This window comes from Stegastes partitus, unplaced genomic scaffold, assembly GCF_000690725.1.
Source record: "Stegastes partitus isolate 25-593 unplaced genomic scaffold, Stegastes_partitus-1.0.2 Scaffold4, whole genome shotgun sequence".
Classification (NCBI taxonomy): Eukaryota; Metazoa; Chordata; class Actinopteri; family Pomacentridae; genus Stegastes; species Stegastes partitus.
In genome coordinates, this window is record NW_007577735.1 from 1,034,421 (window position 1) to 1,046,980 (window position 12,560).

General features: G+C 38.3%; 2 protein-coding genes across 3 annotated transcripts in view; both read left to right on the top strand.

Moving 5' to 3' along the window:
- LOC103354867 (rap1 GTPase-activating protein 1-like) overlaps positions 1 to 6,502 on the top strand; it is a 48,022-nt gene extending 41,520 nt beyond the window's left edge. The window contains exons 19-26 of the mRNA XM_008278440.1: positions 420 to 497; positions 1,612 to 1,721; positions 1,853 to 1,975; positions 2,169 to 2,304; positions 3,140 to 3,251; positions 4,082 to 4,161; positions 4,415 to 4,462; positions 4,753 to 6,502. Of these exons, the coding sequence (XP_008276662.1) occupies positions 420 to 497; positions 1,612 to 1,721; positions 1,853 to 1,975; positions 2,169 to 2,304; positions 3,140 to 3,251; positions 4,082 to 4,161; positions 4,415 to 4,423 (648 nt within the window). The 3' untranslated portion in view covers positions 4,424 to 4,462; positions 4,753 to 6,502. The remainder of the gene's footprint in view (positions 1 to 419; positions 498 to 1,611; positions 1,722 to 1,852; positions 1,976 to 2,168; positions 2,305 to 3,139; positions 3,252 to 4,081; positions 4,162 to 4,414; positions 4,463 to 4,752) is intronic.
- A 1,330-nt stretch (positions 6,503 to 7,832) lies between these two features.
- Positions 7,833 to 10,314, top strand: aurkaip1 (aurora kinase A interacting protein 1). Of its 2 annotated transcripts, XM_008278462.1 has the most exons (5): positions 7,875 to 7,906; positions 8,523 to 8,617; positions 9,003 to 9,107; positions 9,198 to 9,658; positions 9,992 to 10,314. In XM_008278462.1, the coding sequence occupies exons 3-5, from the start codon at positions 9,056 to 9,058 to the stop codon at positions 10,106 to 10,108; spliced, it is 630 nt and encodes a 209-aa protein (XP_008276684.1). In that variant the 5' UTR covers positions 7,875 to 7,906; positions 8,523 to 8,617; positions 9,003 to 9,055; the 3' UTR covers positions 10,109 to 10,314. The 2 variants fall into 2 exon arrangements, with proteins under 2 accessions (XP_008276676.1, XP_008276684.1); XM_008278454.1 differs by lacking the exon at positions 8,523 to 8,617 and having other exon boundaries at positions 7,833 to 7,906.
- Positions 10,315 to 12,560: the final 2,246 nt, after the last annotated feature.

Genomic DNA, 12,560 nt, shown 5'->3' on the forward strand with positions numbered 1-12,560 from the left:
TTGAGTTTGTCTGAAGCTTGCTTCTGCCCATAACCCTGCCTTGATGTGAAACCTGATGTACAACACGCTGTATGTCCTCCTCTGCTATTTTAATCTCATCGTCTTTCTCACAGGCGTACGACTCGCATAACCGGTTTATCATTTCTCTCTCCCATTCAGCTGCCTGTGTTGCCCCCATGGAGCCAAAATGTCTTTACTTGTATTCTCCAGTTAACACATTTTGTGTTTTGTTTGAACAACATGACTTACTGCATGGAATCTCATATATTTGTATGTATCTCATGTTTTCTCTTCCCCTCCCTCCCCGCCCGTCTCTCCTTTGTCATCGCCACTCTCGCTGTCTCTGTCTTTTTCTGTCTGTGTCTCTCTATCTGTCTGTCTTTCTCTCTCTCCGTCTCTTCCCCTCCTGTGTGGTTCAGTCATTGCTTGTCCCAGGCAAAAGTCCCAGTAAATATGGACGCCGAGGCAGTGCCATAGGGATAGGAACAGTAGAAGAGGTTCATGTCTAATTCTAACTACTTTCTCACTACTTGCTTCCCTTGTTGGTTTCTTTTTTTTTCTTTTTTTTTTTGCCTGCATGGCTCCACTGCATCATGACCAAATACATTTTGCTAAACATTTCAGCTCCCCTATGTGCATTCAGTGTAGGATACACTGTGTGCTACAGACAGGATGTATCATACAAAGAGCATTACTTGAATCTGTGGTAAAACAAAAACACTTAAAGATATTCTTCTCCACATTTTCCAATCAATTAACTGCTTTGGCAAAGGTCACCTTTAGAATTGTACATACAGTGCCACATAGAAACTGTTCAGTGTTAAGAGATAAGCAGCTGTCTGATGTGAATATAGCATTTAGATGATAAAAGTCACATTTAAAATTGCCACACTTGGCTCCCCACACACTAACATTGCAGAATCCTTTTTTTTCTTCTTACTTTCTATCTGTTTTACTGCAGTATTTGTTCACCTTCTGTAGTCTTTTATGACTACGCTATATTTTTCATAATGTAGAGTATGCTTAATTCTCTATTTGCTTAAAAATTATGAATAATAATGATTTAAAAACCACCTTAGAGAGAAATGATTTTTTAAAAAAAAGAATCTTCTTCCTGTTCTTTGAAGCCATGTTGAATAAAAAGCTTTTTTCAAGTTCTTATTTTAAGAGCTTTAAAGGGGAGATTGAATGAACAAAGCAGGAGCTGAGAAAGCATATTTAGCGTTAGGCTCTGGAGCCTTTAAACCCATCTTTCATCTCCCGCCTTAGTGTGCTGTGCTCTAGCTGAGAGACTGCCACCAGGGCTTGTCATTAAGCTGCTAAGTGCATATTTTAACTTTTTTTTTTTTCATCATAGTAGCAACTTGAAGGGAGCAGTCTTGCTCTTCAACCTGGTAATTCAGGGTGATGCATTTTTGAATAGCATTATACAAATGAATGCATTAAAAATGAACAATTAAATGACTGAATGAGTAAAATAACCATTACCTGCACTTAGTAAAAAATAAATACATTGAACTGTTCTTGATATAAACTTGTTTTACTCTGAGATATGCAAGGTATTAGAGATATCTTGACTCTGGCTGACTGTTCTTTCACTCTCCCTGGCAGTCTTTGATAATCCCTGGGAAAAGCCCAACCAGGAAAAAGTCTGGGCCTTTCAGCTCCAGGCGAAGCAGTGCCATTGGTATTGAAAACATTCAAGAAGTCCAGGAGAAGAGGTGAGGGAAAACTCCTGTAAATATTTGCATGTACCCATATACCAATAATGTTCTACCTGCTTTACATCAGTAAGCCCTTTTGCTTTTTTCTGTTTTTTGATACTATTTTACATATTTTATGTCTAATGTAGTAGTAGAGATAACTCTCCGAATACTCAGAAGACCCCTGACAGTGGCCACGTCTCTCAAGACCCCAAATCTGACAACTCATCCAATCAGAGCTCTCCGGAGGTGCTCACAACCACCAAGAACAGGTGTGTACCATAGACAAGTGACAACAGTATCACATGGAACTAGATACACCATGTGTCGCTGCACCTGTGTGTGTGTGTGTGTGTGTAACTGCTGGGAAATCTTCCCTTGCAGCAACATGTTGTGTCACTGTGTCCTACACATAAGATAAAATCTGGCTTGGCTGCCCTGAAGAGTGGTTAACCCAAGGTGTAGTTCTTATCTCGTTGGCAGGGCTCCATCCATCCCTGAGGGTCACGACCTCTCCCGCTCCTCCTCCAACGCCAGCAGCTTTGCCAGTGTGGTGGAGGAGAATGAGACAGAGGCCACAGAGGACTATGACACTGGCATGGTGAGTGGTTATAAGTGTACTGCATTTGGGAAAGCAAGACAAGTGTATTTAAGTTATCACATACTTTTACAGGTGTCTTTTAGTTGAACCCTACGAACCCCAAGACCCACTGGCAGGTTTAAAAGCCATGTTATTGTTTTTAAACGCTAAAATTATAGCATTTATCAGAGCACAAAACTGTAAATCTGCAAGTCTGTGAATATATCATGCATGATGTATAGTTCCATACGGAAAATAAACTAAATCTGAGTTTAAAATCATATTACATTAAAACACTTTATTCTACATTTCTAATTTAAGTTGTTAAGCTAAAATAGATAATTTGGTTTAATTCTATAAAAAACTTTTAAAAATTCACCATCAAAAAAGACACCATCACTCACTTGGCTGTGATAAACAGTCACCTGACAGAAAATTAGGGGCTATTCAGCTGAACTGGGCTGAGCTACAGGTGTTGTTTATACAGATCATATAGGAAACAAAAAATATATATATAATAAAGTGTCTATGATCTGTAAAATCGCCATTTATTCCAGTATTGGTAAAACCTGTGGGCACTTGGACAAATGCAGTAGATGTTGTTTCCAGGTTTTTTACGATTTGCAAAATAAATTATCAAAGAAGTTCGACCTTGTTTTGTTTTGATATCAAATGACATTATTACCGTGTCATATTGCACAGAAGAAGTTTTTGTGTTCTCTCTATTTTTAGCTGTGGTTATGCTGTTTGTGAAAAATGAGACTTTAGTGAGATAAAATGTGACAGGAGCAAAATAATGCCCATAAACTGGCCGGGGTTAAGAGGGGTAATATGATCATCTGTGTACTCTCTCTAGGAGAGTCTGTCGTCTGCTGGGACGCCACACAAGCGAGACTCCCTCACCTACAGCACCTGGCTGGAAGACAGCATCAGCAGCACCAGTAACACGAGTCGTGGAAGCTCCCCAGGTGAGTGCGGTGGAGAACTTGGAGAACCAGATCCGGCATGAAAACATATTGTTAAATAAGACATACATAATGCATGCATTGCACAGACTAATGTGTCATGAATTCCAGTCGCTTACCATTAAGACATGATGAAGTCATTGTCAGTTATGACATTAGTTAGCACTTAATGGATCATACATAAAGACATGTTTACTCACTTGTTTATTGTTTCGTTTGGGGGCTCAGTGACATGACCTGGAGGCTTGCAGAGAAGGCAGTTAGATTAACAAGAGTTAATCAGAAAGAGAAGGTTGTACAGAGATGGACATTTTTTGTGACTCGATGGAAAAACAAGAGAAAGAAGAAAGATTAATTAATTTGTATTGTTATTCCTGTTGTACCAAACATGATGAAAGAACTCAGCTGATTCTAGATTTATGATTGTAATTAGGAAGTGAACAGGCCATTGCATAAATGACTAGGCTTGGTTTCTTATTTGGAAATTGCACACACAGTGATGTGCAGTTCAAATTACCACACCACTAATCTTAGTGAATCCTCTTTTCATTTTCTATAAGTGAAATATAAATTAGCATAAGTGCAAAACATGTAGCATTACGACTATATTTTTAGAATATCCTTTACTCTGTAATGTGTAAAACAATTAAAAATCCATTTTTAAATGCGAACAGCAAATTCTAAATTTTTTCTACCTAATATTTCCACACACAGTGCATTCCAATCTCTTCCATCTCTTAATATTTACGGTTAACCCTAAGTGCTTTCTAAGTCTGGTTATGACGAACATACAGAATATGACTGGTTTGAAACACTGCTGATCCGTCCTCCAGGGCCGGGCAAGCCTGATCGAGGGAAGGCGACAGACATTCGTATCAAACTGGAACGATCGAATGATCATCAGTCCTCATCAGTGAGTCAAACCAAACCTGCTCTAAACTGAAATCTTCTACCTGGGAATATCCATTACCCCTCTACATGTTTATTTTCTCCTAATGTACAAATACCCCAGGCAGTGACATGATATATAATCCAAACACCGACCAATCCACACATAGTAGTTTCTGTACTTATGCTCTGCTTTACTGCCCTGTAGCACTGCGTTGCTTTTTGTGTGTTGTTGCTGATGTTTGGTTTGCTCCGTCTTTGTGTGTCTCTATGAGCAGAACTGTTAGCTCCACATACCTGGTTGTATCCTGGATCTCCATCTTCAGGTGAGACTCTCCTCTCTACCCTCTCGTGGTCTTGGTCCACCAGAAAGACAGTAAACAGATAAAATCAAGCTAAACCAAATGCTGCTAGTAAAGATTCATTATTAATCTACTTCTGTGTAACTTTTAGTCCTATTTCTTGTTATCATCACGACGAAAGGTCAGAACAAAGACATATAACTGTTTCAAATGTGTAGTCATGAAATATCTTCTGACTTATTATTTTAATTCAGTGCTTTCTTGTATTTGTACCAACTCTGAGTTTTGACCAAACATCTCTCTTTTTCCAAAAGCATTCCCATAAGTCACAATCCTTCTGGGAGACGAGAGAATTGCAGACATTCGCCGTGACCAGTGACGAGAAGGAAGATGGTGGAAGACTGAAAAAGGAACGAGAAAGCAGATGGAGCCTGGCCAGTCTGCTGCTCAGTGAGGCAGGAGTGCAGCATATCCAGAAACCTGAGGGACACTGGAGAGGATGACGCACAGAGAGGGGCCAGCTTTTGCACAGTGTTGTTTCCTTTCACTTTTTTCTTTGCCTCTTCACACATCTGTTGCCTAGTTTTATGTTTTTCTACCTGACCTTTGTTTTCACATTTTATCAGAACAATGTAATTGTTTTATTTGTAAGAGGTATCACTATAATTCAGTTTGTCTTGTTGAAGCCTTGGTGTGCTGGCTATACAGGGTGAAGCAAGGTAAAGACAGTGCTATCATGCTCTCTGTTGAGACTGTGAGAAGGATTGTTGCTGCAACATTGAGAACAAGTTCCTGGATGATTTCACCAAATCAACCAAGGCATTGGCTTAACAAAGATCTTTAATGTATACATAATACCAAATATTTAGCATCAAAGATGAGTATTTTCTAACAAAACATTCAATGTGATACCAAGTTGCTCTGCTGGATGCTGTTTACTGTGAAGATTTTCTTGGTGAAATCCTGATATGAGGACAGTATAGCTGCAGCAAAACAACTGTACTCTTCCATCTGCTTCCCATATTTCCACAAGATTAGCTCTTAAACTTAACACCACAGGTCACAGTAAAGATAGCAATGTATCGTAAATAAACTGAAATGGCCTTAAATAAACTATTTCCTCGTTCTTCAGATTTATTTTACCTCACTTCTTTCACTCATGTGTTCTACAGCCAAGTGTGGGACAGCAGTATTAGGTTAAATGTAAAATTAATATATTTAGAATCATTTTAAGGACACTATTTTATTTTGAAAAATGGTGGCATAATTCAGTTGTACCTCAGCACTGTCTGTATAGTCTGCTAACATATTGATATATCCATCACTGAGTGATTTAACCGCTTTGTCCGTCTTGAATGTTGGTGCAAACACCAGTCTCAACATTAAGTTCTCAGATATTTTTTCTCTTTAAAATGTTTTTTTTTTTTTTATTTATTGATTTGGATCATGTTAAACTGGCATTTACAGCCCACATGTTATACTGTACCTCTATGGTGACTCCATTCAGCTCATTTGTCATATGCTTATATTGTATGTGTTGCTTTGACGTGAATTCTAATGTTGTCATCTGTAAATCTCTGTCAATTTTCAGGGGTCTTTCAGTGCAGTAAATTTGCAATGCAATTATAATAAAACAGTGAATATTTATTTGCTTTGAAAGTAAGAAAACAACTCCGAATACAACTACTGATTTTGTAAATAGATATTTAGTTGGAGTACATAGTGTATAATGTATAGACCATTGACTCAGCATTGGATTGACCAACACCTTGAAATTACTGCCAAGTTAACAATTTTACTGTTGTTTTATTTCCCGCACCCTTGGTTTTCAATATTATTTTGAGAGAGTTTTATAGAATACAATTATTTTCAAAGCTATTCAGACTGTTCTGTAAAAGGGAAACGCTCACAGTACATCCTGCTGATCATTTCAGTTGCCTTATGTCACAAACTGATGGTGTAAGTATAGCTAGAGAATCAAATAGTTATTAGCCAGCAGGATTGACAATGAAATGAATGTTTTGTTCTTGCTGTTTTTATTGTAAATAAATGCCCTGAAAACTTCACAGTCTATTATGTATACCCTCTCTTGCCCTGTATCACATTACTCAGTGGGAAATCAATATTTGACTTTAATTTTCCCAGTCAATACTCTCTCTCTCTCTCTCTCTGTTTGTGTGTGTGTGTGCGTGTGTGTGTGTCTTCCATGCAAATACAATATACTGAATGCTGCATAGTGAAAATTCCTGCTGTGAGATGTCTACATACTGTAGGTGTTCCACTTCCCACTATCTTAATGAAAACTAAGAGAGAAAGCCCCATGAATAAATGATTTGATGTGGCTGCCCACAAGTATGTATAACTAGAGCAATCTAAAAGTGGAGGCTTCCCTGGTTATAAAATCTGTGCCACATGAAAGGAAGAAACACATTCAGATTTAATGAGTCAAAGGGAAATAAAATTGCATCATGACTGAAATGGCTTTCCACGCAAATCTTCTCACGCAGCAATGAAGACACTGCAGCTTTACAGTAGAAATGAGGACATTAGTATCACATTTCTGCTTTACTCTGCACGTTTCTGTTTTACATGCTGATAAGAACTTGAAATAATGGGAAAACATAACTACTTTTCAGACAGCATTTAAAAAAAAAAAAAAAAAAGGAAAGTGAAAGTCAGTCTTTGTGCGTAAACAACTCCAGTAGTAAATTGTGCTCTGTGATGAAGTGCACATCAAGAGCATCGAGCCATGCTGCACTTTTGTTACCACATCACTTACTGGAATACCACAGTTGCATGAATGCCAAGTATAGTTTCAGATTTTTAAAAACATAAAACATACTTCTGTCAAATAATATGGTTGACACCGTTCTGTACTCAGATTTGTTTAGAAAAATCATTAGAAGAAGCACCACTTGGCAAATGTTGAACTTTCTGTCTCATTTATTTCCACTGGGCAGGAGGCAGCCATTTTTTTTTTATTTTGTAAGGGTATGAGAAAATATTAAAATGGAGAATGCCAATAAACTGCAGGCCTACAGTAAATAACAAATAGAGTCAAGGTAACTCAGATGCAGACTATTCCAGACATGGATTTCGTCTGTAATTTTGTTTTGCGCAGAATACTGTAGGGTAGTTTTGTTCATACTCATAAAAAAGTATTATACAGGTAAAGACCAAGTATAAAAGACAGTGTACATCATTGATTAATTTGGACACATTATTGTTAGTACTATTATTAGTACTAATATTTGTATTATTATACCTACTACTACTACTACTACTACTATTACGACCAATACTGCTACTAACTACTACTACTACTACTTCTAACAACGGCAGAAGTAGGTTCAGCCGGAACCATTGTCCACTCTAAGAAACAGGAACCGCCTTAACTTTTGTTGCACAGACCGGAAGTGGCTTATGAAGTCACATTGAAGTCTGAGACCGCGGCCACAGTAATAGCAGGTAACGTAACACTTTCCTTAAAGTTACCGACTTGATAATGTTCTTGTTACCAGATAGTCAATCGCAGAAATGCTCTTGTCTTTATATTTTAGCGGGAACGAGACTTCCGCGTCTTAACCGAGCTCATGGTGGAGCTACATTGCTAACTAGCTTATCGAGCTACAACGGCCCAACGCCGGCTACTAAAATATACTTTATTTATGTCAGTTTCTTTTGATGTTTTTATTTTCACGGTAGCATCGCTGCATCGTGTCGTTTTTATTTTAGGGAAGGACTTGACTGTCGACGAATCTCTTCTAGGGTTGATATGTCTGCATACAGCTTGCAACTGAGCCACAATGTCATTGTTGCTGAGTTGATAATAAATAATTCCCATGACGGTAAACGAAGTAGTGACAAAAAACCGCTTCGTTTCTGAAGTAAAGAAACTTTTCATAATGCTAATATTGCTAATACGATTCATTGCTGCAAGCCTCATTTTTAGCAGTGTGTTGACCAGATGCACCTACTGGTTGCACTATTGTAGAGCAGTCAGCCTGTTAATGATAGTTAAAATATTACGGACATGTTTACAGTGCATTGCAGTAACAATCTTGCATCTCATTCTAATTTCTAGTTATCCTTATCCTACCAACATTTCCTGCAAGGACTAACGAGTGGGGTCCCTGAGTAACAGGACTGCATATCATGTGACACGGAAATACAGTTTTGGTGTTTGCAATTTCCTAATTACATTGTTTCAAATTGCAATTTTGAAATAAAAAGCAATGACTTGTTCAGACCTATTGAATGTTCAATTTTTTTTGTTTTATTTGAACAAAACAAAAAATGGAATAAGAATCTACATTTTTACTGGAGTTTTAAAGTTCTTATTTCAGTCTTTCCAGCAATAAGGCTTCCTTAAAACATAGAAGCACGAGTTAACTGTTTTTAAAAATCACTTTCTGACACTATGAAGACCAAACAATTGATCAGTTGAGAAGATAATTGGCAGACAAATTAAAAACTAAAATAATTGTTACTTGTCACCCAAAGAGCTTTGAAAGCTCTGTGGTGGCGCTATAACTAATACACAGTACTTTGCTTATGCCCACAGGACCAGTGACCAGTCAGCCCATTCCTGATGATTTATTTGGATGATAATTAATAATGTTTGCCTCTAAGGTTGTCTCTCGTCTCCGATTATTACGTAAAGCAACTTGTAAGTATGAACAGTTTTCATTTTATGCTGTATTACCTATATAAGTAATGTTTCTCTAGATTACTGAATTTCTGTTTTCCTAATACCTAGGTGCACTTCAAGCCCATGGAGAAATTCTGAATGCATGTCTCCAACCACTTCCTGCTTTCTCTTCTTCACTACAACCAAAACTGAGAAACTACTCAACAGCGGCAGACAACACATCTCCTCCACGATGGATCCAACTTGAGCCGGAACTGGACGAAGCTCTTGTGCCACGTAAACTGTCAGTAAGTCCCCTGGAGAGCTGGCTCTCCCTGCGCTACTCCCTTCCTCCCCTGTTGGAGTCTCCTCAGCCACAGGAGGACGTTGAGCTGCTGGAGGAGAAGGTGCTGCCACCCATTACCGTCCCAGTTTTGGAGGACGAGAACAGTTCAGCAACACCCCTTAGTTGTAAGAATGTTCTAGAGATCCGGCGGCGGAAGATGAATCGGCATAAATACAGGAAGCTGCAAAAACGGACTAAATTCTTGAAGAGGAGAGTGTTGGAAGGCAGGGGAAAGAAGAAGCAGGTGAGACTTTTTTGTCTGTTTCAGATACAAAAAAAAATGATTATTTTTTCAAACCAGAGTCCTGTCATACCTGACAGATTAATTATTCCATTTTGATTTCTGTATTTTTAAACTAATCAATGCATTGTGTCATAGTCATAGTTTTATTTTAAAAAAAAAAGAAAACTAATAATGGATATTAACTTTTGTCTTTCTCTGGTAGTTTATCATGACTTACTGTTATTTTAAGATTTGTATGCCTAATGTGCATTCATTTCAACACAATTTTTAAAGCTAGGTGAAATTAAATGTACTTTACACATTGACACGACCAACTGTGCGCTTGTCTCGCAGAGACGATTTGAGCAAGATCTGAAAAAGATTTGGAGGCGAGCTGGACTTAAGGCGGCCCCTGAGGGATGGACTGCACCGAAAATCTTCATAAAACAGCACGGAAGAAAAAGGAACTGAGAAATACTGACAGCTATTCAGGTTTCTGTCACATACTTCACACTGGATGGCTCTGCACACCACACTTCAGACCAGTGCTGTAACAACCAGTCTAGTTTCTCTGCTTTTCATCTTAACAAAAACAATGATGAGGCCATATTCCCAATGTGTGCAGTAATTCTTAGTGTGTACATAATCTAATAAAGATCTCTTTTCCAAGCCCAAGACATATGGTAATCTTTCTGTTGCTTTGTTTTTTGTTGTTGTTGTTGTTGTTGTTTTTACTTATGCCTGATAGTAGCTTGAGGTAATACAATTAACATTTCCCTATTCATACTGTGGATGGCAGTATTGTGCAAAGTCAGACATGTTCACTCATTGTCAAGTGTATCATCCATCCATCGTCTATACACCGCTTTATCCTCAGTGGGTCACGGGGGCGCTGGAACCTATCCCAGCTGACTCAGGGCGAAGGCAGTGGACACCCTAGACAGGTCACCAGTCTATCACAGGGCTACACTTAGAGACAGACAACCAAGCACACTCACATTCACACCTATGGAAAATTTAGAATCACCAATTAACCTCAACATGTTTTTGGACCTTGTGGGAGGAAGCCACGCTGCACGGGGAGAGAATGCAAACTCCATGCTGAAAGATCCTAGGTGTCCTCACTGGGATGCAAACCGGCGACCTAGCTGTGAGACAATGGTGCTAACCACTGAGCCACCTTGCAGCCCTCAAGTGTATCAATAGTTCTTAAATGATTCAAGGACAAAAAGTCATTCTGATAGTTTTTTATGAAATGCAGTGAGACGTCTCATGGTAGGCCTAGAAAGTTACTTTCTCTTGCAGGGAGCTGAGGTACAAAATAACAAAAAATGTAGTAAAAATACATTTTTACTGTGTAAATAGCTGCTGTCTTTCACATATATGACTGAGGAGTTAATCCAAATAGACTGGTTTTACTTTCTGTTTTTAGAAGCATAATATGCATAGCACTCATAATGTAGATGAATCTAAAACCACATCAGAGGATTTTATTTTGTCAGAGTACAATCTACGAAGTAATTCAAGGGATCTGTTCCCACCACTTTATCAGATGCATAATTGCAAAATAAAGAATTCACATGTAATTTCATTTTGTAATTCAATCTCAGATTTCTTCATTAATAAATTTTTAACTAAATTCCAGTTATAGTAACTTGCTAAAATTTGATTTATAACTTAATTTTTCTTCATCTTGACGTCAGGATTTCCAGTCTCCTTCTCTGCCCACCGAACATACCTACATAGTTTAGGACAGTAAATGGCCGGTAGGCTGAACAAACACAATACAAAGGACATTTTAAGGTGAGTATCATCTAATGCTGTGGATGGAATAAGTTATGCTACTGCATGTAGCTAATGCTATTTACATTATGCAGTGAAATTTGCCCATCCTGTTCTTCAGTTTAGTACACTGTTCAGATCGCTTCACCGGCTTCCAGTTGCTGCCCACATCAAATTCAAAACTCTGACACTTTGCCACAAAACTACAATGAGAACAGCTCCCTCCAACCTGAACTCTCTCATTCAGGTCTACACTTCCTCCTGCTCACTACACTCAACCAACAAAAGCTGCCTGATACAACCACCACAACAGGGCCTGATGTCAATAGCTAAATTCTTCTCTGTGGTTTCCCGGTGGTGGAACAAGTTAACAAACTCTGTTCAATCTGCTGATTCCCTCTCAGTCTTTAGGATAAGACTAAAGACCCAACTCTTCACTGAACACCTTGCACTTGACAGACTGAAAACAAAATATATAAAAAATTCCTATTACCTCCCACACAGCCTGCTATTAGAATCAACGCCCTATCACACTTGAACTTGTTCTATGGCACTTATCCAGATAGTTTTCTTCTGACTAGATCCTTGCTTGTGTTGTATCTGCACTCAGATGTCTGTTGCTTTGGATAAAAGCGTCTGCAAAATGAAATTGTAGAAATTATATACTACCAGATAGTAATAATTAAGTTTCATTTTATAAATCTTTTCAGCCAGAAAGGGCTTTTCATTTCTGCCGTGGGGAGAAAAAGCTTGACTCTGGTTTTTCTTATACAAATAAACTTCAGCTATCAAATTTGTCACGTTTGCCAAAACTCTTACAGCTTTCTTTAGCAGGGTATCTAACTGGCCTGTCTTGTTGATTAGTATTTTGATTCCACATGACCTCTATGGAGTTACAGTAAATAAGTAAAAAAAACTCTTTAATGTTCTCCTTACGATATGGAGATACTAGTTTAAACAACTTGACTTTTACAAATAATCAACCTAAAAACTTTTTTTGCTGCCAATCATCAAGTAAGAGGTAATTAATGATATCTTTGATTGTATTGACGGAGCACTGTTGCCTCGCAGCAAGAAGGTTGCCGCTTCGCGTCCCGGTGGGGGCACCGGAGTCTTTCTGCGTGAAGTTTGCATGTTCTCC